Raw genomic sequence first — 27,454 nt, 5'->3', positions numbered from 1 at the left:
TGTGTAGCTTTGAAGCCTGTCCTGGAACTCCTCTGTAGACCAGGCTGGCCTTGAACTCACAGAGATCTGCCAGCCTCTGCCTCCTGAGTGCTGGGATTAAAGACATGCACCACCACTGCCCAGCATGGCACATGCATTTCTTACTAATGTATTTTTAAATGATTTATAGGACAAATACTTACTTTCCAGAGCAGATACACAGCACTACTGAAGAGAATAATACTGCTTTTCATTCAGGCAAGACTGGATTTGTTTCCATCTCTGTCCCTGTACTCCACTGAGCCATCGTGTTTCATCATTTCTGGAAAACTCTTTATTGTGCACACATAGAAACATGAAAGTAGACTAGATGCATTCTTACTGTCTTGACTCCCTTACCTTGAAAGAGCCCCGGATCCTTGAGGGGGCCAGTGGTGTAGAGAAGTAGAACTTTTCAAGGGTGCCTGTATTAGCCTGAACGTTCATCTGTACACTTCCTGCTCTGTACTCTGATGGACTTCCTGGGCTGTGCAGGGAGGCTGTGACTGGTGACCACCGAGCACCAGGGCAAAGATGAACATCTTTTCTTGTCTTGGCCTCCCTAGGTTGAAGTTGAAGTTTAAGCGTGGTAGCCTTCCCCCAACCATGCCCCTGGAGTTTGTTGGCTGCATAGGTGGATGTGATGAGACTCTGAAGGAAATCTTCGGCCTGCGATTTTCACGGGGCGCCCCAAGAGCTTCCCAGCCCTCTGGCCACCTGCAGGCCAGCCAGGCCCTCAACAGGATGGACAGCAGCCAGCATAGCCTCTCTAAACCTCTGGTCAACAGACATACTGGACCTTCCAAGGCAGTGGCTCAAACTTTCCTACCATCCACTGCTGCTGGTGAAAGCAACTCCGTGATCTGCAATTGTGGCCAGGAGGCTGTGCTGCTCACTGTCCGCAAGCAGGGCCCCAACCAGGGCCGGCACTTCTATAAGTGCAGTGGGGGTGGTTGCAGCTTCTTCCTGTGGGCTGACAGCAGCCATCCCCCCGGAGGGGGAGCCCCTACCTCTGCATCAAGACCCTCGGGCAACTCCATGGGATACCCATCAGCCTTCGGCAGCAGCGTGGATGACTTTGGCAGCCTTGGCGGTGACAGTGAGGGAACCACGTCCTGCCTGTGCGGGCAGCCTGCTGTCACACGGACTGTGCAGAAGGATGGGCCCAACAAAGGACGCCAGTTCCACACCTGTGCCAAGCCACGAGAGCAGCAGTGTGGCTTCTTTCAGTGGGTGGATGAGAATGTGGCCCCAGGTGAGGGAGCAGGGCAGCAGGTCCCTTCAGAGGTTCTCACTGTGGCTACCACTGCAGAGGCCAGAGAGGAGGGAAGGCAGATGAGTGTAGGGCCATGGCTTTGTCTCTGTTTCCTCATTGTTCATCCAGGTAGGAACCAGAGGATCTTGGGTTCACATTGAAGAGTCGCCACTGTGCCTAGCACTGTGATAAATACACTTTCCTAAGCAGGCATCTTTCATCTGCATTAATTAGATCACAGTTTTCTAATGAGGTGAGGTGCAGGCCAGTGAAGGAGTTTATTTGGTGTCACAGTGACAGGGCCCAAGGTAGAAATAAGTGTCTTCCTCCCCTGCAGACTGTCACCCTTGCTAGGTCATTGATGTCAGCCTCATTTTATCTGATGGCACACTGACTGTGGTGGTATGTAACCTGCCAGAGCTACACAGCCTGGCCTGTGTCTCAGGAAAGAACGCACAAGGACTAGCACCCAGACACTGGATCAGATGGGTCCTTCCCACTGCAGTGCACAGCAGTAAACCCAAGGCTAAGCAGCAACTTTGCAGTTAAACAGATTTTTCCAATCCCAGTTGTGGCTGGGGTGCCCATTTTGAGGCAGGTTATGTATGTAGCCCATGCTGGTCTCAGTCTTGCAAACCTGCCTTAGCCTTCTGGGTACCAGAAATAACAAGCATGTGCCACCATAGCTGACTTCACATGGTTCTTGTATTTGGGCTACCAGATGCAAGAAGTACCCAGAAGGCCTGCTGAAGAACATAGGACCTCAGGCCCCCAGTCAGTACATCCTTTGCTATGCCCATATTTGAAATAACTGCAGAGCCCTCAGCCTTGTACACACCTGAGACTTTCTAGGCTCATCAGAAGTGACACGTGACCTCCAAGCCAGATGACTAGATGGCTTCAATGACAGGGCAGCCAGCACCGAGGCCTGTTTATTGGCTGGAAGGTTTCTTGCAGGCAAGGTAAAGTGGGGAGCTGGCTGGTGACCACCACTGCCTCCTCATCAGGACAGTCTCTAAACTTCAGTCTCTTTAGAGTAAGAAAGCAGGGCTAGAGAGAAGGTTCAGTGGTTAGAAACACCTGCTTTTCTTTCAGAAGTCCTGAGTTTGGTTCTAGCACGCATATCAGGTGGCTCACAACCAACCCCTTGTAACTTCAGCTCCAGGGAGTCCCATGTCTTCTTCTGCAGACACCTGCAATCGTATCAGCTTACATATACACACATAGGTAAAATGAAAAATTGGGGAGGGGTCTTCTTTTGGGGTTTTGTTTTGTTTGTTTGAGACAGGGTTTCTCTATGTAACAGCCTTGGCTGTCCTGGAACTCGCTTTGTAGACCAGGCTGGTCTTGAACTCACAGAGATCCTCTTACCTCTGCCTCCCGAGTGCTGGGATTAAAAGTATGAGAAAGCGGGTAACAGGTGGTAGGATGTACCATATTCTTGACATGAAGCTGACCTTCACAGAGCAAAGTGAGTCTAGCCCATGGGTTCACCTGACTTGTAAAAGATGCCATCTTTCCCAACATTGTTTGGGTTTCGTCAGAGACAGGGTCTTATGTAGCCCACACTGTCCTTGAACTACCACTGCCTCTCAGGTACTAGGACTACAGGCGCACACCACCACAACTGACGGTGCACCTTGCTACTTGAGGGTTATCAGTTGTGAATTCAGCTTTTTCCTGTCTCCTCCCACAGGGAGTCTTGCAGCCCCGCCATGGCCAGGAGGCAGAGGAGGAGCCCAGAGACCAGAGGCTGCAAGCAAAAGACTAAGAGCTGGTTCCTCAGATGCAGGATCTACAACAAAAAAGCCCCGGAAATGTAGCCTTTGCCACCAGCCTGGACACACCCGCCCCTTTTGTCCTCAGAACAGATGAGGGCAGGCAAGGTGGAGGGAGGCGCTTAGACCAGGGAATGAGCTCACTGGGACCAGGTGGCCATCCACTGTCCTGAAAACCTCAGGAGGCACTGGGTTTTAGAGCTGGCCTTCCTTTGTTGAGGACTACAAAGATCAGAGACCTCTGGAGAATCTGGCTGGCTCTGCTGGGTGCTACTGCTCCTATGTCTGGCTCAGGGGTGACTCTAGCGGCTGCATTGCTGAAAATAGAGGAGATGGTCAGTCAGTGTGTAAGCAGACTGACCTTGTGACCGCCCAGCCCTGACTGTGCGTCCAGCCAACACAGGCTCTGGGCAGCCCAGACGGGACGCTGCACAGCTGTTTGAGAAGTGACTCTCCTAATGTATGTGCAGAAGCTTCCGTTCCTGCTCGTCTAGGACACTCGTAGCTCATGTGCCTTAATAAAAAATTGGTCCACTTTTTCTGATGGTGTGCGGTGTGGGGGTGCGGCAAGAGCCAGTGAAGGCCGAAGGGGCTTCTTCCTGGGACTCTTCCCGGCCCATCTCAGCGCCCTCCTATCCCAGTTACCCCTGCTGTGGCTTGTCCCTTGAAGCTGCCAGAAGAGCCGCTTTGTCCTACAGGTGAGAGGTGAGAGGTGAATTGCTCCTTGAGTTGTTTCCAAGTCTGAACAACAGCCTTTGCTTAGACCAGTAGCCCTCAGCCTGACTGGCAGCAGGGTTTCAGCAGTGAGTTCCTACCCTTGCTCAGTGGGGACAGTTCGCAGCCCATTTAGGACCTGTCCCTGGTCCACCCCTCACCTGCTGGGCTTACCTGTTTGATCATTTCATATAAAAAGAGCCTCATGTGCCTTATGTGCCTAGTTTCTTTCCCTTAGCATAATGTTCACAGGATTTGTTGAGATGGTACTCTAAGTCATTGTTCCATATTTTGTTGTTTATTTGTTTGGTTTTTTTTTTTTTTTTTTTTTTTTTGGTTTTTCAAGACAGGGTTTCTCTGTATTTTTGGAGCCTGTCCTGGACTAGCTCTGTAGACCAGGCTGGTCTCGAACTCACAGAGATCCAGCTGCCACTGCCTCCCGAATGCTGGGATTACAGGCATGCACACCACCGGCTGTTTGTTTATTTTTTGAGACAGGGCTTCTCTGTGTATCTTTGGCTGTTCTGGATCTCACTCTGTAGACCATGTTGCCCTTGAACTCTCAGAGATCCATCTGTCTCTGCCTCCTGAATGCTGGGATTAAAGGCATATGCCACCACACCTGGCTCATTTTTTTGAAAGGTTTATTTTTATTATGTGTGTCGAGATGGATCCCACATGTATGCAGGTGCCCACCAAGGAGTAACATGTAGTTGTAAGCCACCCAGTATGGGTGCTGGAAACCAAACTCTAGGCCTCTAGGATGAGAAGTACTCCTAACTGCTAATTCATCTCTCCAGCCCCCACACTCCATCTGTATGTCTGCATAAACTCCCATGGGTATGACACTAGTCCTGCTGATATGTGGGGCCATATTCTCCCACATCCTGAAGTAGCATGAAGCCTCAGATGGTACCAAACTATATACGCTTTTCACAGGAGCAGACAGTGACAGCATTACATCAGGCAGGCTGAGAACTGATGGTGGTGAAGTAGAAGGCGATGCCTCCTCACCTCTCTGAGATGTTTTGTGCCCACAGTAGACTGCAGAGCACTCAGTCCAATGAGAGGGACTGCTGTACCCCATGTTTGTGAGTGCTGCCGCTGTGACATCCACTCACTGGCATCTGGATGGCCATCTCTGTCATTTTGGATATATGCACAGCAATGAAATGTTAACCCTTTAGCTAACTTTCAGTGTTTATAGTGTCTGCACCATTTTAGTCTCAACACTAACATGTGAAGTTTCTCTTCTTCCACACCCTGGTTCTTTCTTTCCTCGTCTATAGCTGCGCTAGTATGTATGAAATAACATGATCTTGAACCCCTGATCCTTCTGCCTCAGCCTCCCAGGTGCTAGAGTTGCTGGCATGCACCACTCACAAACCCGCTCTGCTAACTGTGGGGCCTGGGGTGCTGCTATAGTCACTTGGAGGGGGGGGAGGAGGAGCTTGTGGGCCCTGCTAGTGGAGTTGAAATTTTTCCGACAGCACTGAGAAACCAAAATTAGCCAGGCGGTGGTGGCGCACGCCTGTAATCCCAGCACTCGGGAGGCAGAGGCAGGCGGATCTCTGAGTTCAAGGCCAGCCTGGTCTGCAGAGTGAGTTCCAGGAAAGGCGCAAAGCTACACAGAGAAACCCTGTCTCCGGGAGGAAAAAAAAAGAAAAGAAAACCAAAATTGCCTGTGGAGACAAGGTGTGTACTCCAGAGACACTCAGGGCAGTAAGCAGGCTTGCCTTCACTTAGGGTGATGTATCCCATTGAGTCTCAAGCACAACCTGGTCACTCAACCTCAACAGCACCCTCATAAACCTTCCTTAAAACTTTCTACTTTTTCTTCTATCACAAACTAATTTACAGATATGAGTATAATCCAAGAGACAAAAAAAAAAAAAGCCATGAGGTGTTGTGTGACTTTAATTCTAGCACTCGGGGGGCAGAGGCAGGCAGATCTCTGAGTTCAAGGCCAGCCTGGTCTACAGAGTGAGTTCCAAGACAGCCAGGACTGTTACACAGAGAAACCTTGTGTGAAGCAAAAGAAAAAAAAAAAACAAACCAACCAACAAACCTAGGGAACACTTGGTGAATTTGCATGTCATCCTTGAGCAGGGGCCATGTTCATCTTTGTTCAGTGTAAGTGTTGCTAAAACGAGCACCTAGGCCACCCAGAGCAGTCCCAGGATGGGGGAGGGACATTTCTCAGTAGGGTTAGAGAGCCGCTGTGATCATGACCCTATAGCTGTACGCCCACACTCGTCCCGTCCTGTGTGCACTCAGAGGTCTCACCCCCTTTCTCTCCCTCTGCACCTTTCTTTCTGCTTTTAAATAATCCAACTTTGACTCATACTTGGCTTTCCCTAAAAGTGATTTCTTTGTCAAAGCCACTGTCCCAGTTAGCTCTCTGTTGCCGTGATGAGCACCATGACCAGAGGCAGCTTGAGGAGGAAGGAGATCATTTCATTTCACAGCTTAGAGTATCATGGAGGGAAGTCAGCAGGAGCCAACGCAGAGACCATGGAGGAACTTGGCTTGCTCCCCATGGCTTGCTCGGTTTTGGTTTCTTGTACAGCTCAGGGCCACCTGCCCAGGGTGGCATTGCTCAGTGAGCTGAGCCCTCCCACATCAATTGTTAACCCAGAGAATGTCTCACAAACCTGCCTATAGGCCAATCTGATGGATGACGGGCAAATCACATCAGGCTGAGTGCCTGCAAGTCCTTTGTTGGTTTTGTGATGGTTGACAGGCCCTCCACTGCTGAGCTCGGTTGCCTTAGTTCGTGCTGACATAAAGCCAGGACCTCATGCTAAGCACGGGCTCTACCCCCGAGCTGTGCCCCAGCCACTGCCCATTCGTGTTAATACAGATACTTTCTTTTGAGCTTGACAGAACCATCAGCCACTATAGACCAAACCTTCAACACATGAGCCTTTTAGAGATACTTTATATTTATCAGTATATATAACACAGAATTCACAGGTTCAGGACCCAAGGTGCCCCAAAGATTTTTTCTATTTTGTTTTTGTTTTTTTGAGACAGGGTTTCTCTGTGTAACAGCTCTGGCTGTCCTGGAACTCATGTTGTATACCAAGCTGGTCTCAAACTCAGAGAGATATCTGCCTGCCTCTGCCTCCCAAGTGCTGAGATTAAAGGTGTGGGCCACTTCCGCCTGGCTTTTTTTTTTTTTTTTTGTTTTTAAATCTACACAGGTAATACTGCTGGGACCAAGACCTGCTGGGCCAGGCTGCACTAAGGACAAGGCTAGACGAACGAGACCTCAGGTTGGCTCCTGACTCCTTTATGCCCATGGAGCATCAGTTGTCTCTTTTAGACAGTACGCTGGCTAGCTTTATTTCAGCTTGACACAAGCCAAAGTCATCTGGGAAGAGGGGACTTCAATAAAAAAATGTTTCCATCAGATCAGCCTGTAAGCAAGCCTGTATCAGGTGGTCTTGATCTGTGATTAATGTGGGAGGGACCAGCCAGCTCTAGCCAGCTACAGGCAGGGCCACTCCAGGGCAGGTGTTCCTGAGTTGTTAAGAAAACAGGCTGAGCCGGGCAGTGGTGGCCAGGTAGATAGATCTCTGAGTTCGAGGCCAGCCTGGTCTACAGAGGGAGGGAGGGGGGAAGGGAAGGGAAGGGAAGGGAAGGGAAGGGAAGGGGAGGGGAGGGAAGGGAAGGGAAGGGAGGGGAGGGAAGGAAAGGAGGGAAGGAAAGGAAGGAAGGAAGGAAGGAAGGAAGGAAGGAAGGAAGGAAGGAAGGAAGGAAGGAAAAGCAAGCAGGCTGAGCAAGCCATCAGAAATGAGACAGTAAGCAGGTTCTCTGCACCAGGTTGCTTCCTGCTTAAGGTCTTGCCTTGGCTTCCCTCAGTTGATACTCAGGATACATGAGCTAAACAAACCCTTCCCTCCCCAAGTTGCTTTTGGTTATGGTGTTTATCACAATAAAAAGCAAATCAAGACAGCTACTTCCTACCACCATCCTTGGAATGGAAGATCTGCCCCAGGTGACAGGTCCATCCTCAGTTGTTAGTGAGGCCATATAACCCTACCTCAAATGCCAGCTTCCACACTAGGAAGTGATACTCACTCTGCCTGCAATCCAAATATGGAACATTCCTTCTAAAGTCCATGAAAGTGAAAAGCCCTGGGCATTGGGCCATCCACCCACTGAGGCACAGCCTTAGTGAACTAAAAAGACTTGCCCGGGAGTTGTCAAGCAGCGTAGAGGATCCATGTGTCACCAGAGTCACTGGTGTTGCCTTGGTGTATGTACCAGTCTTTTTCTGCTGCAACTACCTGACTCAGCAAATAAGGGCTGTTTTTAAAGGCATTTACCTGTTTACAAAGAAAATTGTCTGCCGGGCGGTGGTGGCGCACGCCTTTAATCCCAGCACTCAGGAGGCAGAGCCAGGCAGATCTGTCAGTTCGAGATCAGCCTGGTCTCCAAAGCGAGTTCCAGGAAAGGCGCAAAGCTACAGAGAAACCCTGTCTCGAAAAACAAACAAACAAACAAAATTGTCTTGTCGTATTAAAAGTGCAAACGTTACTGGGCAGTGGTAGCACACACCTTTCATCCCAGCACTCAGGAGGCAGAGAGAGGCAGGGTTCTTGGGTTCAAGGCCAGCCTGATCTACAGTAGAGTGAGTTCCAGGACAGCCAAAGTTACAGAGACCCTGTCTTGAAAAACAAACAAAGCAAAAAAAGTGCAGTCGTCAAAGGCCATGCATGGAATTGAAGGCTTAAGAGACCTGAGGAGTGAGGGAGCGCTCCTCCCACACCCTGGCTGTCTACCCTTTGGCCACGCTGTCTCCAAAGAAGGGGACACCGGGGCACACTTATGTCCCAGATCTCTCACAGGCCTGGAAGTCTGCAAGTGGATGCAGCAGGAGCTTGAGGCCAGATAAAACCACGGTTGAAGGCTGGGTAGAGGCAGGGGCGCTCTGAACCAAAGACTGAACAAGTGTCCCTCGAGCGGGCGGCACTTGAGCCAAGGCAGCTGTATATCAAGTGGATCCTCAGTTGTCACCGAAGCCACATACCTGAGGGCCTCTCAGGCTGAGACACAACAGCACTTTCCCCCCAGTGCAGACGGTGCGTTTCAGCCCTGGTTATAGTGGGTAGGGGATGAGGGTACACTCGCTGAGCCATCTCTTCAGCCTGAAAAGAGTTTGGTTGTTGTTGGAGGTTTTTTGTTTTGTTTTTTTTGAGACAGGGTTTCTCTGTGTAGCCCTTGGCTGTCTAGAACTCACTCTGTAGAGCAGGCTGGCCTCGAACTCACAGAGATCCGCCTCCCGAGTGCTGGGCGTGCACCACCACCGCCTGGCTCCTGAAAAGACTACTAAAAAGAAATCTGGTCATCTCCATGATGACCTCAAGCCTCCACATCAAGGCAGCTACAAGACTTGTGAAGCTCCAAGCAGCCACCTACAAAGATATGAAGACCATTTTCTGCCAGCAAGAATCACACATGCATAAAATTTTCCTTTTATTCACACTCGTCAAGGCATAGCTTTGTTTCTCTGTGTGTGTGTGTGTGTAGGGGGAGTGGTACTTAAAATAGAAAGGCCTCCTGGCAGGGAAAGTCATCTCCCTCCTCCAGCCATGCCACCTTAACCAGGGTGCCAGGTCAGGACACAGACATTTATCAAATATTTTGGCACACTGCAGAGGCCAGGACTGCACACAGGCCTCTGGGAGGGGCATGTCCTCTACCCTGCAGTGAGGTCCAGGAGCAGCCACTATGGGACAGCCTTGTGTGGGCAGCATAGATCTCAGCTCCCCAATGAGGAAGGGTTCTCCCAGAGGTAATTTGTGACCTACAGAGAAAACCCACCAAGCAGGAGGAAAACAAGACCTTCCTTCCCTGGGGTATAAGGCAGGCAGGCAGGCAGCAAGGGAGACAACTTCCACTTCAAGGCCTGAGGACTCAACCAGAAAAACAAATGCATGACCATCAGGAAAACATCTTTCAACAGCTAAGAAGCTATCTTCCAGGGTACCAGGTGATTCCAGCCCCAGAGACTCAATGACCAGCTGTGTGTGCCTCCAGGATACTGGAGCTGTTACCCAACCAAGAACATTAGGTTTCCTTCTTGGCAAAAAGTTGGAATCAGCCTTTGCCTAGGTGAAGCCTAGGAAATCAAAAGCCACATCTCACTCTAGGTGAGTTCATTGCTGGTGATGATACACGGAGCCCAAGATCCTAAGTGAACCCTGGAGGGCCAGGGGGCATCGGTGTGGCTGGTACCGAAAGCCAGGCCAGGCTAGCCACGTTAGGTGACAGCAACCCTGACTCTCTGGATTTGGGAATCCTGGTCCCCACCACCCAGGCACATGCCCACCCATGGGCCTAGGCACTAGATCCTCCCCTCCACTCTGGCTAAAATAAAGCAAACCCCACTCTACAGTGTCCTGGGAGGGAGGTGGCTGCTGCTCTTCAGCATCAGAAAACAAGCCAATCCCAGTTGTCATCCACCTACAGTAGGCTCTCAGGGACCTGGAGACCACTGTACAGTATGTAGCCAATGTCATCAATCTCCTCCTCCCGAAAACTTCCCAAGAGGTTCACATTAGTGTTGAAGTGACAGGGCAGGCTGGCCTGCTCCAAGCTGCCCACCAGAAACTCCAGGGCTTGCAGAAAGCGATCCCCCAAGGCCTCCTCGGTCCAGACCACTTCCTCTTTCCCCAGATGCAGAACCACCTGGGTCAGGTGACTCCAGCCCAGCCGCACCAGAGCAGGATGGCCACGAAACACACCACGCAGCAGCAGCAACAGCCTCCGCCGAGTGCCAGCATCCCGGTCATCCAGGGCCCGCAAACAGGCAGCCTCTACTGGATATAGATCCTGCAGCCAGAGATTGGCGGCCAGCCCCTCCAGGGGCCAAGCCAGCAGGAGACGATCATCAGTGCTGGCCCCAGGGACCACCAAGAGCACAGCTAACGTGAACTCCAGGCACTCATGCTGGATCTCCAGCAGCAGTTCTTCCGAAGCCACACTGGGCCGGATCAGACATCCCAGCAGGCTGCCAATGGCTGGCCAGTTGACAGAGGCTGCCAGGGCCTTCCGGAGCAGCTCCAACAAGACACGGGAGGAAAGATAACCCCCCACCAGGAAGCGGTCCCATGGGCTGCGCCCTCGGGGATGGAACTCCAGCTGGGTCCTGCGCACAGCCCAGCATCGAGGTTCCCTGGCCACAGTGTCCATACCAGGGACCAGGCTCCACAGACCTGGTTCTAACTCCAGAGGTGCCAGCAGGCGCACGTGCTCGGCAGCCCCTGCCTGTAGCCCCTCGTAGAGAGGCCCACCTGGTACAAGCGCACCAAAGGGTAGTTCGGGGAACTTGCTCCTCAAGTAGGCCTGCAGCTCCAAGGCAATGTCTCCAGCCAGCTGTTTCACCAAAGTCACGTGGGCTTCTGGGATAACCACGCAGTTACGTTCAAATGCCAGCAGCTTCTCCTGGAACGTCAGGCGGAGGGGCGCTGGGGAGCTGAGCTGAGGTGTCGGTGTCTTCTGAGAATGAGTGGGCTCCACTGCAGAGGGAAGCATCCAAGGGAATGTATCAGGAAGTCCCACAACAACTTGGGAAGACTCTACCTGGTTACTAGCTGTGTGTCCACACTGGGCTTCGTCCTCACCTGTGATGGCCACTGAGAAAGCCCTGAGTTCAGGTCCTTAGGACAGTGAGGGCATGATGACAAAGAAAGTCTCACTTGCCCAGAGTCCCAACACTTTGGCTCCTACAACTAAAACAACTTTACAGAGAATGGGGAAGACAGATCCTGCCCCTCCTCAGGTCTCAGTTTCCCCATCTGAGGCTCTCCACCATCACATGGTGTAACCTTTGCTATAGTAGAAAGCAGACAGGTAAAATCGAGGATCCCAGGGCTGTGGAAGAACTCCGTGGTGGAGCCTGCTTGGCCTAGGTGAGGCTCGGGGTTTTATCCTTAGGACAACAGAAAAACACGGGCCTACGATACCTATTCATCATCTGAGGGGCCCACAACCCAAAGAGGAGCAAACCCTTGTGGAGACTGCATCTCTTGCACGTGACTCACCACAGTAGACGGGAAGAAGTGCCGCTCACCTGGGGCAGAGGGTGGGGGGGACACAAGAGGTATGGGCTGGCTGAGGGCGGCAGGGGGGGGTTGGGGCTGTCGGTGTGATGTGGCTCTCAGCAGGCTCAGCTCCTTCCAGCCGTCCCCCTTGCTGTCATCCTCATCCCGAGGGCTAGTGGCCCTGTCGAGGAGCTACAGGCAAAGTGACACAGATCAGAGCATCGGGGGCCACGGCAAAGCTGGGCGGGGAGGAACACACCAGAAAGCTAGGGTGAAAAAGCAAGGGGGGCCCTGTTGTTCCAGTCCAGCCTCAAAATGTCCCACCATGGGCAGGCGGTGGTGGCTCACGCCTTTCATCCCAGCACTCAGGGGGCAGAGGCAGGCGGATTTCTGTGAGTTCGAGGCCAGCCTGGTCTATGGAGTGAGTTCTAGATAGCCAGGGCTACAAAGAGAAACCCTGCCTCCAAAAACAACAACAAAACTCAACAACAAAAAAGTCCCACCATCCCCCAGCTCCTTGGTCCTGCCTCCTCTTGTGGAGGTCTCAGGCAGGCCATGCCCGCCTGGCCTTACCCGCTTTACAGCCAGGGTGGCAATGCCCAGCACTGCAGCCCCGCTCACACCTAGCACCAAACGGGCATTAGCCAGGAGGAAGTCCACCACGCTGCCCAGGCCCTCTCCGCCATGCTGCTTCCTCTGCTTCTGGGAGAACTCGGCCATGGTTGCCTGCAAGAGAGGCAGGGAGGGGTGTGCGGCTGAGGGAGAGGGCAGCCAGCCTGGCAGGGCTGACAAGCGCAGGTGCTTAGCCATCATCAAGAGGGCAGTTTCCTGAGGACTCGTGAAAAAGGGCCTGCTCAAAGGGTCTCTTAGAAGGAAGTATGGGAAGTGCCAGGCCCCTACCTGAAACCCGCAAGCTTCCCACCTCTGGAAGGGGGCTCACATAGGAAGGCTCCAAGCCTCTTTCCTGGCTTCACCCTCCAAGGTAACTCTGACATCTGCCAAGGACCTCAAGAAACAGGGCTCACCATCACTACCCTTACTCTACACAGATACAAGCTGCCAAACAAACAAGTACTGCAGTCTGGACCTCACAGCACAGCCTCAGGCTCTTCCACCCTCAAAGCCTGAGCGCTTTTATTTCCCCCATGCCTCCCGGTCAGGTTCTCAGACTTCTAATCTGGACCCACTCACAACAGCCACCCTGTGGTGGCCTGTCAGGAGGAACCCAGACCCATCAGAAAGATTTGCAATGCCAGTTTCCAGGAAGCCTGCCTGGGTGGGGCCTGTCAGGCCTTTGACAGACCCTCAGCAAATTCAGGGATCCAGTTACTGCTCCCCCCCTCCAAATCTTGACAGGAAAACTTCCAGAGGCTGGGCAACCCCATCAGAGGCCAGGCTGAGTGCATGTACAAGTCAAGGATAAAGGCCCCATGGTCCAGTGGTGAGTGAAGTAACCCTAAATAGCCCACTGAGTCAGGAGAGGCGGGCCAGGCCCTTTGGACTTGGACCAACGTTGGGAATGGGAAGACGGTAAGAGAAAGGCCAGTAGCCAAGGGCTTTTGTGTTTTCCATACAATGGCACAGGTAAGAAAAGCTGGACGGGGTGGGGGTGCGGTCAGGAACCTGGGAAAGGAAACAAATTCCCAGGGCCCGGTCCACTAAGCCAGAAGGTCATTGCCTGCTTGGGCACCAAGGACCTCAGCCCTCCCTTCAGGGCCATGGGTGCCTTGGGATCCAGCTGCCAAGTGACAGGATGCCTGGAGTAGCTGAAGCCTGAAATGAAGCTCGTTGTGACTCAGCTGGGACACCTGTCTCCTCTCCTAGACTAAAAATAAGACCCTGTTCTGGGGCCTGGCAAGGTCAAAGGCCAGCCAGGGGGCCCATCACAAGCTCAGAGCAGTTTCTGCTTCTTCATTACTGTCTACCACTGCCTCAGACCAGGAGTCCACTTTGCAAACTGAAGGGGGCATCACTTGTCTAAAGTGGGACTCAGCCCTGCATGTGGCGGGGTCTTGTATTCAAACTCCAGGAAGGAGGAAATAAAATAGGTCATTAAAAATAACCAACTCAGGAGCTGGCAGTGGTGGCCCACACCTTTAATCCCAGCACTCGGGAAGCAGAGGCAGGAGAATCTCTGTGAGTTCAAGGCCAGCATGATCTACGGAGCAAGATCCAGGACAGGCACCAAAACTACCCTGTCTCGAAAGAAAACAAAACAAACAAACAAAAAACCAATGCAAACCTTTAACCACAGGACTCAAGAGTCAGAAGCAGCCAGATCAACGGGAGTTCGAGGCAAGCCTGATCTATACAGTGAGTTGGAGGACAGCCAGAGCTACATAATAAAGGCGTTGCTCAAAACAAACAAACAAAAATAACAAAATAACCCGATTCTTCATAGCCTGGTTGTTACCTATCCTTCTCCTTGGGCCAAAACTGATTTGGTTACCCTGGATCAGGGCTGAGCAGAAACGTGTAACCACATACAAACGGCTCTTATACTCTATTCAAGGAGGAAGTCATTGAGGCCATGGAAATCACGCAATACCCAAGTCGGGAAGGGCCAACTGCAGTATTCGAACTCAGGTCTTCAAGGCCCAAGTCCTCCCTCCCACCACGGTGTGACCACAAGCCACGCCTCCACCTGCATAGGGACGCGTGCCCCACGCCCAGGTCAGGGAGACCCCGGGCCTCCCTGCGTGCTGCAGCCGTACCTGCGTCCCGGCGTCAGCGCACCGACCCGAGGACGCAGCAAGTAGGAACCTGGAGCCCCAGGACCCGCCTGGGAATGGAACGTGCAAGCCCCGGGAACCGAACGCCGAGGCCCGGAGCCGCAAGTGACCCGAAAGGCACGCTGGATAAGCACGCCCTCGCTCCAATCCGCGAGCACAACTCCTGCGCACACGTGCTCAAAACTGCGCAGCTCAGCCAATGAGCGCCAGGCACGCCCCTTGACCGGCGGGGGCGGAAACCACAGACACACTCCGGATTTAAAGGCGCAAGGCCATGTTGTCTGCGCAAAGTTGGGGGTGGCGGCAAGTGAGTGACAGTTGTTCAGGGCCTGATCGAGATTATTTACTTTTTTGTTTTGTTTTGTTTTGTTTTGTTTTTTTGTTTTTTTTTTTTTTTTGAGAAAGGGACTCACACTGAAGCCAAGGCTGACCTGGGATTCTCGGCAGGTTTCTGTCTATGCCTCACATCTGACCTTGTGTGTACTTGTAATGTGGAGAAAGCTCTCTGGGCCCACGTTCCCTTGGTGAGCCACGTTCCCAGGCAGACAGAACTGCACTTAGCCCAAAGGCCCACATTCTGTCTCTCGAGTTCGCCCCTGCTAGAGTGCCCGGTGGTCTCATTTCCTTTTGGCCCGCCTGGCGCACTATGGCAAAAGAGCTGTACGAACTCCACCAGTCCTGTCTTCCCTCCTGTAACACCGGATGCCAGACCCTTGAACTTCCACAGAACAGCTGTACATGCTTATGGGCAACCTGTCGTGGGCTCGCCAGCCACTAACAGCCCGGCCCAAGAGACACACAGGTCTTCTAGAGCACGAAACAAGCCAATAGAGAACAGTGGCGGAAGTCCCGGTGCCAGGCGAGAATAATAACATTGCTTTGTTATTCTTTTGACGTGTCTGTGCGCCCTGATCTCTAAGCTGCCACAGGTTGAGTACCCCTTTGCTCCTGACAACTTTGGGAAGCATGTTACACAAAAGCAAAGTTGAGTCCAGAGGCAGAAGGGCTGGGTCCCAAAGACCCGGAAGTCTCACTAACACCGATCTGTCACCCACAAGCCGCTGCCTGTGCCCCTGACGTTGGCACCATACTCTCTCCGGGGTCACGGCCAGCTTCGGCGGCTACAGCAGCCCAAGAGACAGTGCCTGGGTCCCACCCTCGACGCCGCGAACTGGAGACTGGAGGTGGTGAACGCCTCCAGCGGGAGTCCCGGACCCCTGCAGGCCTCTCCAGTCCCCGAACTCGCGAGAAGTCTGCGCCCGGCGAGGCCTACAGCTCCCGGAGCCGCCGCGGCCGGGAGGAGGCGCGCGCGGGTTAAAGGGGCGGGGCCGGCGCTGACCCAGCCCGCGGCTCCCGGCCGCCCAGCGTCCTCCTTGCCCGCCCGAGAGCTGCGCCACCATGGAGGCCACCGGGGTGCTGCCGTTCGTGCGCGGCGTGGACCTCAGCGGCAACGACTTCAAGGTTAGCAGGGGGGTAGTGGGAGGGCGACCCCCGCGGCCGTCCCTCTGGGCCGCGCCCTCTCCGCTTCCGGGACCGGCGGGCGGGGCGGGCGGGCCTCCGGGAGTCTTCTCGGGCCGGCCCCGCCCGCAGCGGAAGACCGGATCCGGGGCTCAGGCGACCAGGGCCCGCACAGGAGAGGGGCCCGCGCGCAGGTCGCGCGCCCGGAGCCCTAGCCACCGAGGGAACACGCCCTAGCCGGCTACCGCCCCACCCTGTGGTCTCGGGCCAGTCACTTCTCTTGCAGCACCGGGGTTCTCCTGTGCCCCGGGGACTTAGGATCAGCCTGTTTGGAGGCGTGGAATGGAAAGGGATCTGTTAGTATGTAGTGTCTGACAGGTGTGCGAGGTCCTCCGCGGTGTGGTCTGCGCAGCTGCGAGACTGATTGATGGGCATGCCAGGGGACTGGCCACCGGCATCCCAAGTTCTTGAAAGTCAAGATAGTCCAGCACGCTTTTAATCCCAGCACTTAGGAGGCAGAGGCAGATGGATCTTTTTTGAGTTGAGGCCAGCCTGGTCTTCAGAGTGAGTTCCAGGACAGCCATAGCTACACAGAGAAACCCTGTCTTGAAATTAATAACAACAACAACAATAATAATAATGTAGGTTGATCGCGGGCTCAGGGGAGAAGAAAGCTGGACAGGAACGGTGGGCAGCTCAGAGGCCTGGCTTCCCTGTAGATGTCAGATTGGGGATCTAAGAAGGAGGAGGTGGGCTCAACCTGCACGTGGACACATTTGTCACTGCTTTACCCTGCCCACGTTCCCACCATCCTCACCTGGGGTCTCTGTGTGTCCTCTCTGGACTAGGAATGTCTGAGTCACCTTGGGTAATGTGGCTGGAGGAGGCAACAGTAACAAAAGGCAATTAAGCTTCAAGCTGCTCAGCTGCCAAAATGGCCAGGGTTAGCCGCTGGGTGGCGGTGTGGCGCATGCCTTGAATCCCAACACCCAGGAGGCAGAGGCAGGTGGATCTCTGACTGAAGAGACGGTGCCAGGAATGATGGAGAGCTGGGCTCTTGGCGCAGTCTGGGGAGTGTTAGTGGGAACCTCACCGCAGACAGCCCAAACTGCCTGGAACACCAGGCAAAGCAACGGGAGTGCCACTAACCATACCAGGTCTGTCTGGCCTCCCTGGAACACAGACTCCAGCAGGACAGACAGATTTGGGTACATTTGTCCTTTGGGGGCTCTCATGAGTCCCATTTTGTGAGTAGCAAATGGAAATAGAAAGTGAAGCGGCTAAGAAGTTGACTCTGGCCTCTAGACACCACGGGGACCACAGGAGGTGTTGGGAGCAGGGGCAGCCCTCTCCCAGATGGTCCTCACCATGACTGCTCCCACCAGGGTGGCTACTTCCCTGAGAATGTTAAGGCTATGACCAGTCTGCGGTGGCTGAAGCTGAACCGCACAGGCCTCTGCTACCTGCCTGAAGAACTAGCGGCTCTCCAGAAACTGGTAAGGGCAGTGGGCAGAGGGAGGGTCCCTGTCACCAGGGCTGGGCAGGTGGGCATACCCTGCCAAAACGATTAGTCACATAGAAAACAGGAATAAGTGTGGGCAAAGCTGGTGGCGTGGGAATGGGCACGGGACCTGGAAGGTATACAAGGAAGGTGAGGGTGTGTAAAGGAGAGGGGGTTATTGGAATGGCCTTCCCAGCAGACAGGGACTGCACATCTTAGGTCCCCACCTGAGCCTCTGACTCTTGCCCTGTCCAGGAGCACCTGTCTGTGAGCCACAACCATCTGACTACCTTGCATGGGGAGCTGTCCAGCCTGCCTTCACTTCGGGTGAGTTGTGAACACAGCCAGTGCAGGTGGAACATGGTGCTAGTCCGTGTGTGTTTGTCATGTTCCTCTAACGTCTAAAGACCCCTGGCTACACAGGCAGGTGACTTTTCAGAAGTGTAGCTGGTATGACTGGATCTGGAAGGTGGCCTGAAAATCCGGCCCCTGCCAGCCTTACAGGCTTCAGCCAGGGCTATCTTTGCAGGGCCAGAACCCCTAGATGTCAAGGAGCCAGGCTCTTGACCTGGGCTTCCTGGCGGTAAACCATGGCCTTGCCACTGACTAGCTGTCTTGGTTACTTTACTTTTGCTGTGACAAAACATGAAAGCATTTCATTTGGGAGCTCATGGCTCCAAGGGTTAGAGTGCATGACCATAGTGGCGGGGAGCACGCAGCAGACAGGCAGGTATGGTGCTGAGCAATAGCTGAGAACTCATGTTGAGACAACCACAAAGCAGAGAGAGCTAACTGGAATGGTGTGGGCTTTTGAATTCTCAAAGCTGGCCCCAGTGACACACCTCCTCCAACAAGGCCACACCTTCTAACCCTTCCCAAACAGTTCCACCAACAGGGGACCAAGCATTCAAATGTATGAGTATAGTGGTATTTGCTCCACCTATGACCCTGGGCTATAGGGCCTGAAGGAGGTGGTGCTTCTTGCCATGGTACATGACCTCTTAAAAGGAAAGTGAGAAGGGGGTGCTGCCTGCTTCCTGGTCTGAACAAACCGCCAGGTGGATTCACTCCCGTTCGGAACAGAGGACAACTTCAGCTGTTTCCTCAGTTTTGTATTCGTGAGTGTATTTCCTCAATTTACATCTTAATAAACCCCTACTACCCAGTAAATAGACTCATGTGGAGTGAGAGGGGGGGCTCAGCGGTTAAGAGCACTGACTGATGTCCTAAAGGACCCAGGTTCAATTTCCAGGACATCCAGTGTCCAATCACACCAGGATTATTAAAAAAAAGGAAGCAAGGACCCACATGACCCCTCTCCCTTTCCTTTTATGAGGTCACGGGCCATGACAAGAAGCACCGCCTCCTTTGGGCCCTATAGCCCAGGGTCATGGGCAGAGCAATACCACTACATACGAGCCTATGGGGGCTTTCTCATTCACACTACCACACTGGCTGAGTAGCTTTGGACAGGTCTTCCCTCCAGCAGGTAGGTTGCATGTAGGAAAACAGCAGATGTGGCTCTTGTCATCTCACCTTCCCCTAGCTCCAGCCTTCTGCTCAAGCTTCCACACGTCTGTGAAGTCAGGTTTCAGAAGTACACAGTGATGAGGTGACTTGTCTAGTATCACATAACTGCGGAGTTAGCAGGCTTGCCCCAGTCTGTCAGGGCCATGACTAGCCTGCCCTAACTGCCTTGAGCTGCACATGGTGCACATATATCCATGCAGGCATCCACACATGCACATAAAAGAAAAAGAAAGAAAGGATGTGTATTCTTGTGAGCCAGTGGCACAGAAACTGCAATCCCAGCTATGAGAGGCTAAAGTAATCAATGGAGAGTTCGAGACGCTCCTGGGCCACAGAGAGAGTTCAAGTTCTGCTGGACAAGCAAGGGGAACCCTGACTCAAAATACGAAGTAAAAAGTGGAGATGAAGGAGGTGGCACACACCTTTAATCCCAGCACTCAGGAGACAGAGGCAGGAGGATCTCTGTGAGTCAGAAACCAGCCTGGTCTACAGAGTGAGTTCCAGGACAGCGAGAGTTATGTAGTGAGATCCTGTCCCTGGAAAAAAGAAACAGAAGTGGATGGGAATGCAGTCCAGTGACAGTGTGCATGCTTGTCACTTGCAAAGCCCTGGGCTTCCATCCCAGTACCACAACTCCGAAGGTGAGCTCTGAGGCACATTGGCATTGGGTTTTAAAGCTTGACATTCACCAGAAGAATAGGAAGAGCCCACCAGATGGAGTGTGTGAGCAAAGGTCAGAGGTGGGAGAGTCCTCAGACCTGGCCTCCAGTTTCTGAAGAAGCTCCCCACCTGGCCTCCGTTTCTCCCTGAGGGCAAAAAGTAAGGATCACAAATTTTTCCTGTATACCTAGGCCATTGTAGCTCGGGCCAACAGCCTGAAGAACTCTGGAGTCCCTGATGATATCTTCAAGCTGGATGATCTCTCAGTTCTGGTCAGTGGTTACCTGCCCATCTAGCCCCTAGGATGCCCAGTCATTCTGTCCTCACTCATGACAGCAGTCTCTGTCTTAAGACATCATCGTCCCTTAAATAGACAGTGCTGGGCCAACATCACTCATGGAATCAGTTCCCTAACCCCGCCCCCTTCCACTCAGGGTCTCTGTTTCCCTCTGGCCTTGAATGCTTGTCACTCCTTGCTCAGGGTTCTGCCAGGTCCTTGAGTATGACAGAGGCATGAGGTGGGACCACCCTGGACTGACCTTGCCCCTTCTCCCTAGGACTTGAGCCATAACCAGTTGACAGAATGCCCACGGGAGCTGGAGAATGCTAAGAACATGCTGGTGCTCAACCTCAGCCATAACAGGTGCCGGGGAGATTGAGGGCGCAGTAGGTGGGCCGTGGAGCCAGGTGGGATGGAGTGCTGACTTTCAGTCTTTCCCTCTGACTACAGCATCGACTCCATCCCCAACCAGCTGTTCATCAATCTTACGGACTTGCTGTACCTGGACCTCAGTGAGAACCGCCTAGAGAGCCTTCCGCCTCAAATGCGCCGCCTAGTGCACCTTCAGACCCTGGTGCTGAATGGAAACCCGCTGTTGCATGCACAGCTCCGGTAGGTGCCATGCTTTTCCTTGCAGCCCAGGGGTCCTGGCTCTTCCCACCCTAGGCCTCGGGCCTCAGCACTGGCTTGTGCTTACTGAACATCATGCCCCACTCTTTGGTCTCGCCCTTCTGTCCACGTCATCCCCAGCTATACCCCTTGAGTGGACTTGCCTTAGGGTAACCACTCCTTTCCTCACAGGCAGCTCCCAGCCATGATGGCCCTGCAGACCCTGCACCTTCGGAACACTCAGCGAACCCAGAGCAACCTCCCCACTAGCCTGGAGGGCTTGAGCAATCTTTCAGGTCTGGACTGTCTGGGGAGCCCCGTTGAGCTTGTCTACTTCCTGCCTCTTCAATCACTTCTCACAGATACGCTAGGTTCCTGTTTAAACGCTGTTTAGGTAGGGCCTTGCTGTGTGACTCCGGCTGCCTGGCCTGGCTACTACTCACTGTGCAGACAGGTTGGCCTTGGATCCACAGCAGTCCCCTCTCTTAGCTTCTCAAGTGCTGGCATTACAGTTCCATACACCACGGTCGGTTTACACTGGGTTTCTGTCACTAGACCCCCTCTGTGAGGGAGTTTCTCAAACATAGAAACTAAAGGTCAAAGAGGTTTGCCTAAGACCACACATCGGGTCCTAGAATAGATAACAGGGATTCACAGTGAGGCTTGCTTCTTCTGGTGGTTGTTGTGTGGGTCCTAACTGATGTGCCCCCCACAATGCCCCAGATGTGGACCTTTCATGCAACGACTTGACAAGGGTACCAGAGTGCCTGTACACCCTCCCCAGCCTGCGCCGCCTCAACCTCAGTAGCAACCAGATTGCAGAGCTATCCCTGTGCATTGACCAGTGGGTGCACCTGGAGACCTTGAATCTGTCCCGCAACCAACTCACCTCCCTGCCTGTGAGCCTTTGCCTGGGACATAGGGTGGGCTGGGCGGAAGTGCTGTGCTCTGCCCTAACTGATGTCCTGCCTCTCCAGTCAGCCATTTGCAAGCTGACCAAGCTGAAGAAGCTGTACCTGAACTCCAACAAGCTGGACTTTGACGGGCTGCCTTCTGGCATTGGCAAGCTCAGCAGCCTGGAGGAATTCATGGCTGCTAACAACAACCTGGAGCTGATTCCTGAGAGTCTCTGCAGGTGCTGGGCAGGCTGGGCCGGGGTGGGAACTCAAGCTGGAGTTGATGCTGCAGCTCAGTGATCTGCCCTCAGGGATGAGGCACCCCTCCCATCCCACACCCAACTTGGGTTTCCCAGAGCACCTTTTAGGAGGATAATGTTAGGGTCTAGGTCAGAGGGGTCCAGCATCATAGAAGTTTGTGGTTCCTATCCTTTTCTGAAAATCACTAACCCTCATGTGGATCATGTTGTAGAATATTATATCAAGGTATATTACTTCTGTTTATGTTGCATTTGTTTAACTCTGAAGCTGTGTTACTGTGCCTGTCTAAAACACCTGATGGTCTGATAAAGATCTGTATGGCTGATACTGAGGCAGGAGAAAGGATAGGTGGGGCCGGCAGGCAGAGAGCATAGATAGGAAACTCTGGGAGGAGAGAAGAAGTAGCCAGAGAAAGAGGAGGACTCCAGGGGCCAGTCAGCCAGCTACACAACGAGCCATGGAGTAAGATTTACAGAAGTAAGAGAATGGGAAAAACCCAGAAGCAAAAGGTAGACAGGATAAATTAAGTAAAGGAAAGCTGGCTAGAAACTAAACCAAGCTGATTGATTTGGGAACTGGGTGGTGGGCCCCCCAAAAGAGCCAGAAAACAACAACAGGATCACGTGGATGCCTTGCTCTGAATTGGGAAGACCCCTTTCCCCTGGCCCTGATTGCAACACCATATCACCTAAGGCTCTGTCTGGCCCTGTCTTTACAGGTGCCCAAAGCTGAAGAAACTCGTCCTGAACAAGAACCGTCTGGTGACCCTCCCAGAGGCCATCCACTTCCTGACGGAGATTGAGGTCGGGCAGTGGGGACAGGGTATCAAGAGAGATGGAGCAGAGGGTGTGCCTGTGTTTTGGAGTGAGATCTAGCAATAGCCTTCTAGGGGCAGTGCCCAGGTGCCACTGGGGAGAGCATTTTCTCTCAGCACACTGTAAGGTCACTGAAGCCCCACAAGCAGCTGCAGGGTGGCCAGGATAGGAACTTAGTTCCTGGTCCCGGCTATAGACCAAAGTTAGAGGCCAGATACGTGGCTTGGAGTTGAGTGCCCAGCCCAGCACCATCTCTGCTCACCTCACAGGTCCTGGATGTGCGAGAAAACCCCAGCCTGGTCATGCCACCCAAACCTGCTGACCGAACTGCTGAGTGGTACAACATTGACTTCTCACTACAGAACCAGCTGAGGCTGGCAGGTGCCTCCCCTGCCACGGTGGCTGCTGCTGCGGCCGGTGAGTAGACTGTGGTCTGGCCTGGGAGCAAGGGCACTCCTCTGGACTTCTGCTTACCCATCTGCAAGGGCTCATATGCTTGCACCTCCCATAAGCAGGGAGCGGGCCCAAGGACCCCTTGGCTCGCAAGATGCGGCTACGGAGGCGGAAGGACTCAGCCCAGGATGACCAGGCCAAGCAAGTGCTAAAGGGCATGTCAGATGTTGCCCAGGAGAAAAACAAAAAACAAGAGGTAAATCAGCTCAGGGCTGGGGCTGGGCAGGTCTGGACTCCTCCCAAGAGTAAGAGGGGCCCCAAGCAGAGAGAGTGGCTAATTAATGCCAAGGTCCTGTGGTGAAGGCAGGCAAAGGCCAGCCTTAGTGTCTCAGTAGTGTCAAGTACTGCTCCTATGTCCCCAGGAAAGCGTAGATGCCCGAGCACCTGGGGGGAAGGTGAGGCGCTGGGACCAGGGCCTGGAGAAACCACGCCTTGACTACTCAGAGTTCTTCACGGAGGACGTGGGCCAGCTGCCTGGTTTGACCATCTGGCAAATTGAGAACTTTGTGCCTGTGCTGGTGGAGGAAGCCTTCCATGGCAAGTTCTACGAGGCTGACTGCTACATTGTGCTCAAGGTGGGGCTGGTTCCTAGTGTTCTGCATGGTGTGGCTCAGTGAGGCCAGGGGCAGGTGGCAGGCTGAGTTTGGTAGTTAGGCAATGGACACCATGCATGTGGCTTTCCTGGGGCTGGGGAACCATGAATATTCCATGAAGGCTCTTAGGACTGATGCCTTGGTCTCCTCAGACCTTCCTGGATGACAGTGGCTCCCTGAACTGGGAGATCTACTACTGGATTGGTGGGGAGGCCACACTTGACAAGAAAGCCTGTTCTGCCATCCACGCTGTCAACCTGCGCAACTACCTGGGTGCTGAGTGCCGTACTGTGCGAGAGGAGATGGGTGATGAAAGCGAGGAGTTCCTGCAGGTGCAGCCAGCAGACACGGGGGGGGGGGGGGGGGGGGGGGGACAGGGACAGGGACGGACGGACAGGGGGACGTAGGCCTGATGTGCAGAGGTGGGGCAGGGAGCCGAGAGGAGAGGTGGGAACAAGAAACCGCACACAGCAAGGTGAGGTCTGGGGAGGCCTCGGGTAGTGAGAGCCTGAAATCCATGGCTGAGGGAGAGGGGCTGGCCGATTAGCATGGGAACTGGTGGACAGGATAAGGAAAGTAGCTGAGAGATGGGGCTGGGACCTATAGCTGTTGGGGCTAAGGTCAGGGCCCAGCCTAAGAAATGCAAAGCCAGTTGGCAAAATGGCCTTCCCCCTTCTGTCAGTTGGGTTACCTTTAGAAATGGCATGCAGCTGGAGAGTTTACCCCAGGCCACCCAGGTTTGCAAGCTTCCATAAACACCTCTCAGACTGCCCACCATCTGTATATACCATTTTGTTCAGCCCTGTGCTCCATCCTGTTCAGAATCACTGTGGGTCTGTACCCCCCACTCCAGCTGTGTGAACTCTCCCAAGCCTGACAGGGTAGTTGGTGGGGGCAGGGAACAACTCAGTGATGAAGAACCATACTCTCACAATAGGTGTTTGACAATGACATCTCCTACATTGAAGGCGGAACAGCCAGTGGCTTCTATACTGTGGAAGATACACACTATGTCACCAGGTAAGCATGGAGAGATGGGTGTCATTGTCCTGCACCGCTGGGAATGGGTGCAGGCAAGGGTGATAAGGTCAGGGGGCCCTGGGCACCCACATCAATTCTTTCTTGCTCTGACCCCCAGGATGTACCGTGTATATGGGAAGAAGAACATCAAATTGGAGCCTGTGCCCCTCAAGGGGGCCTCACTGGATCCAAGGTGAGCACCCTGATAGGGGAGGAAGTAGGGTACTTGCCTTCCCACCTATGAAAACGCAATCTTAACTTCCCCTCAGAGCTTGGAAGAAAAGCCTGGGGTCTACCCAAAAAGGGCCAGAGCCCCACCTTACGGGTCAGGCACAGGGAGTTACATTACAGCTCTTGCTGTCCTATCCAGATTTGTGTTCCTCCTGGACCGAGGACTGGACATCTACGTGTGGCGGGGGACCCAGGCCACACTGAGCAACACCACCAAGGCCAGGTAGGTGGGTCTTATGGAATGTTCCAGGCGAAGGAAGGTATTCCTAAGAATAACATGGCCTTGCTGAGGGCTTTGCATCTGTCCTCAGGCTCTTTGCAGAGAAAATTAACAAGAATGAACGGAAAGGGAAAGCCGAGATCACACTCCTGGTGCAGGGCCAAGAGCCCCCAGAGTTCTGGGAGGTGCTGGGTGGGGAGCCCTCTGAGATCAAGAAGCATGTGCCTGATGACTTTTGGCCACCCCAACCCAAGCTATACAAGGTGAGTCGCGATGCTGGGGTACAGAGTAAGCCTGACTGCAGTTGGTCGGTTGTGCTATGGGCTTTGGGAGAAGAGGGCATTCTTCTGGACAAGGAGCTCAGTCTGGAAGCCAGCCTTGAGGATGGAGCTGGCACACTCGTCTCGAAGGTGGGCCACAAGCTCCTGGGTACCAGAGCTGAGAATTTGGCCTTAGTTTTATGAGTGGTAGGAGACTACAGTTCTTATGAGCAGGAAAGAGACAAGTTAAGAAATCAGAAACAGCAGGATGGCGGCAGCACACGCCTTTAATCCCACCAGCACTCGAGAGGCAGAGCCAGGTAGATCTCTGTGAGCCCAAGGCCAGCCTGGTCTACAGAGCGAGATCCAGGAGAGGCACCAAACTACACAGAGATACCTTGTCTTGAAAAACCGAAGGAAAAAAAGAAAGAAAGAAAAGAAAAAAATCAGAAACAACAGTAAGGACCCAAATTGGGCAAGCAAGGAAAACATGCATATAAAAGCCCTTCCAGCTGGGCAGTGGCGGTGCACGCCTGTAATCCCAGCACTCGGGAGGCAGAGGCAGGCAGATCTCTGTGGGTTCAAGGCCAGCCTGGTCTGCAAATCCAGTTCCAGGATAGCCAAGGCTACACAGAGAAACCCTGTCTCAAAAAGACAAAAACCTAACAAGCAATTCCAGGACTGCAGAGATGGTCTAGTGGTTAAGAGCACTTGTTCTTCCAAAGAAGCTGGATCCAAGTCCCAGGACCCACATGGCAGCTCTGGTTACAGGATCCAACACTGCCTTCCTTCCATAAGCACCAAGGATACATGTGATTCACATATTTACATACAGGCAAAACATGCCTACTTAAAAATAGTAATTAAAAAGTTAAAGTCGGGGTTGGGGATTTAGCTCAGTGGTAGAGCGCTTGCCTAGCAAGCGCAAGGCCCTGGGTTCGATCCTCAGCTCCAAAAAAAAAAAAAAAGTTAAAGTCTTCTGCTGGTTTGCAGTAGTAGAACATTTGCCTGGTGTGGGCAAACCTGGTACTGCTCCTTATACAAGAAAAAAGCCTAGCAAACCCTAGATCCTTCCACTGGTAAGAAGTCCTTAAAATATGGTTCAGTTCGGAGGGAAACAGGTCCAAATAGCAAGGTGGGGAGCCAGGCCCCAAACCAGGGCAAATGTGGGGTCTGCCATACCCATCTCTTTCTCCTGCCAGGTGGGCCTAGGCCTGGGCTACCTGGAGCTTCCCCAAATCAACTACAAGCTCTCAGTGGAACACAGGAAACGGCCCAAGGTGGAATTGATGCCAGGAATGAGGCTGGTAAGGAGGCAGGAGGTGGGCATCATGGGTCAGTGAGGCTGGTGAGGAGGCAAGAGGTGGGCCTGGTCCAGTCTGTGTGTAGGCCGGGTGCTGACCTCTCACCTCTGTCTGCAGCTGCAGAGCCTACTAGACACACGGTGCGTGTACATCCTGGACTGCTGGTCTGATGTATTCATCTGGCTTGGCCGCAAGTCCCCACGACTAGTGCGTGCTGCTGCACTGAAACTGGGCCAGGAGCTGTGTGGGATGCTGCACCGGCCGCGCCATGCAGTGGTCAGCCGCAGCCTGGAGGGCACCGAGGCTCAGGTGTGTCCCCACACCCACAGCCAGTGGCTTGCTTCCCACTGCCCACCATGTCCTAACCCCTCTACTGGCGCTACTGTGCTGCAGAGGTGGGCCCAAGTCCACCTGTCTTTGCAAAACTGTCCACTCTGTAGCCTGTCCCCACTTCTTTTTGCTACGCTCCACCTTTCCAAGTCCTCTCCAGCTCCTGTTTGGACCCCACCCTTGAGCTTTGACCAGCTTTTCCAAACCTCAATTGAATCCTTCGGCCTCCACCTTAACTGTGCTGTACCTCTCTCCAGTTACGGTATTATACTGTTCTCCACAGGTGTTCAAGGCCAAGTTCAAAAACTGGGACGACGTGTTGACTGTAGACTACACTCGGAATGCAGAGGCCGTGCTGCAGGGCCAGGGCCTCTCTGGGAAGGTGAAGCGTGACACTGAGAAGAAAGACCAGATGAAGGCTGACCTCACTGCGCTTTTCCTACCTCGGCAGCCACCGATGGCACTGGCTGAGGTAGGGGGAA

General features: G+C 53.4%; 3 protein-coding genes across 6 annotated transcripts in view; 2 read left to right on the top strand and 1 right to left on the bottom strand.

Moving 5' to 3' along the window:
• Positions 1–3,980, top strand: part of Top3a (DNA topoisomerase III alpha) — a 43,807-nt gene extending 39,827 nt beyond the window's left edge. For both annotated transcript variants that reach the window (XM_036194872.1, XM_036194871.1), the window contains exons 18-19: positions 585–1,273; positions 2,970–3,980. In XM_036194872.1, coding sequence (XP_036050765.1) covers positions 585–1,273; positions 2,970–3,148 — 868 coding nt within the window. In that variant the 3' untranslated portion in view covers positions 3,149–3,980. The remainder of the gene's footprint in view (positions 1–584; positions 1,274–2,969) is intronic.
• Positions 3,981–9,080: 5,100 nt separating this feature from the next.
• Mief2 (mitochondrial elongation factor 2) lies at positions 9,081–14,722 on the bottom strand. 2 transcript variants are annotated; one of them, XM_036196585.1, is made up of 4 exons: positions 14,534–14,722; positions 12,393–12,545; positions 11,849–12,011; positions 9,081–11,294 (listed from the first exon to the last, which is right to left on the bottom strand). In XM_036196585.1, exons 2-4 carry the CDS (start codon positions 12,537–12,539, stop codon positions 10,240–10,242), a joined length of 1,365 nt encoding a protein of 454 aa, XP_036052478.1. In that variant the 5' UTR covers positions 12,540–12,545; positions 14,534–14,722; the 3' UTR covers positions 9,081–10,239. The 2 variants fall into 2 exon arrangements, with proteins under 2 accessions (XP_036052478.1, XP_036052477.1); XM_036196584.1 differs by lacking the exon at positions 14,534–14,722 and having other exon boundaries at positions 12,393–13,936.
• Positions 14,723–15,670: 948 nt separating this feature from the next.
• The window catches only part of Flii (FLII actin remodeling protein), a 14,100-nt gene continuing 2,316 nt past the window's right edge, over positions 15,671–27,454 (top strand). Inside the window, exons 1-21 of one of the 2 annotated variants that reach the window (XM_036196579.1) lie at positions 15,671–16,012; positions 17,395–17,505; positions 17,766–17,837; positions 19,892–19,972; positions 20,258–20,343; positions 20,431–20,592; positions 20,782–20,885; positions 21,313–21,488; positions 21,567–21,724; positions 22,465–22,549; positions 22,831–22,978; positions 23,077–23,210; positions 23,377–23,589; positions 23,760–23,939; positions 24,545–24,627; positions 24,746–24,820; positions 24,998–25,081; positions 25,170–25,341; positions 26,541–26,645; positions 26,760–26,951; positions 27,256–27,444. In XM_036196579.1, coding sequence (XP_036052472.1) covers positions 15,950–16,012; positions 17,395–17,505; positions 17,766–17,837; positions 19,892–19,972; positions 20,258–20,343; positions 20,431–20,592; positions 20,782–20,885; positions 21,313–21,488; positions 21,567–21,724; positions 22,465–22,549; positions 22,831–22,978; positions 23,077–23,210; positions 23,377–23,589; positions 23,760–23,939; positions 24,545–24,627; positions 24,746–24,820; positions 24,998–25,081; positions 25,170–25,341; positions 26,541–26,645; positions 26,760–26,951; positions 27,256–27,444 — 2,673 coding nt within the window. In that variant the 5' untranslated portion in view covers positions 15,671–15,949. Of the gene's footprint in view, positions 16,013–17,394; positions 17,506–17,765; positions 17,838–19,891; positions 19,973–20,257; positions 20,344–20,430; positions 20,593–20,781; positions 20,886–21,312; positions 21,489–21,566; positions 21,725–22,464; positions 22,550–22,830; positions 22,979–23,073; positions 23,211–23,376; positions 23,590–23,759; positions 23,940–24,544; positions 24,628–24,745; positions 24,821–24,997; positions 25,082–25,169; positions 25,342–26,540; positions 26,646–26,759; positions 26,952–27,255; positions 27,445–27,454 lie in introns of both variants that reach the window. The other variant, XM_036196578.1, reaches the window with a different exon arrangement.

Source organism: Onychomys torridus, chromosome 8 (assembly GCF_903995425.1).
Source record: "Onychomys torridus chromosome 8, mOncTor1.1, whole genome shotgun sequence".
NCBI lineage: Eukaryota > Metazoa > Chordata > Mammalia > Rodentia > Cricetidae > Onychomys > Onychomys torridus.
This window is presented reverse-complemented; position numbering and strand designations above follow the sequence as displayed.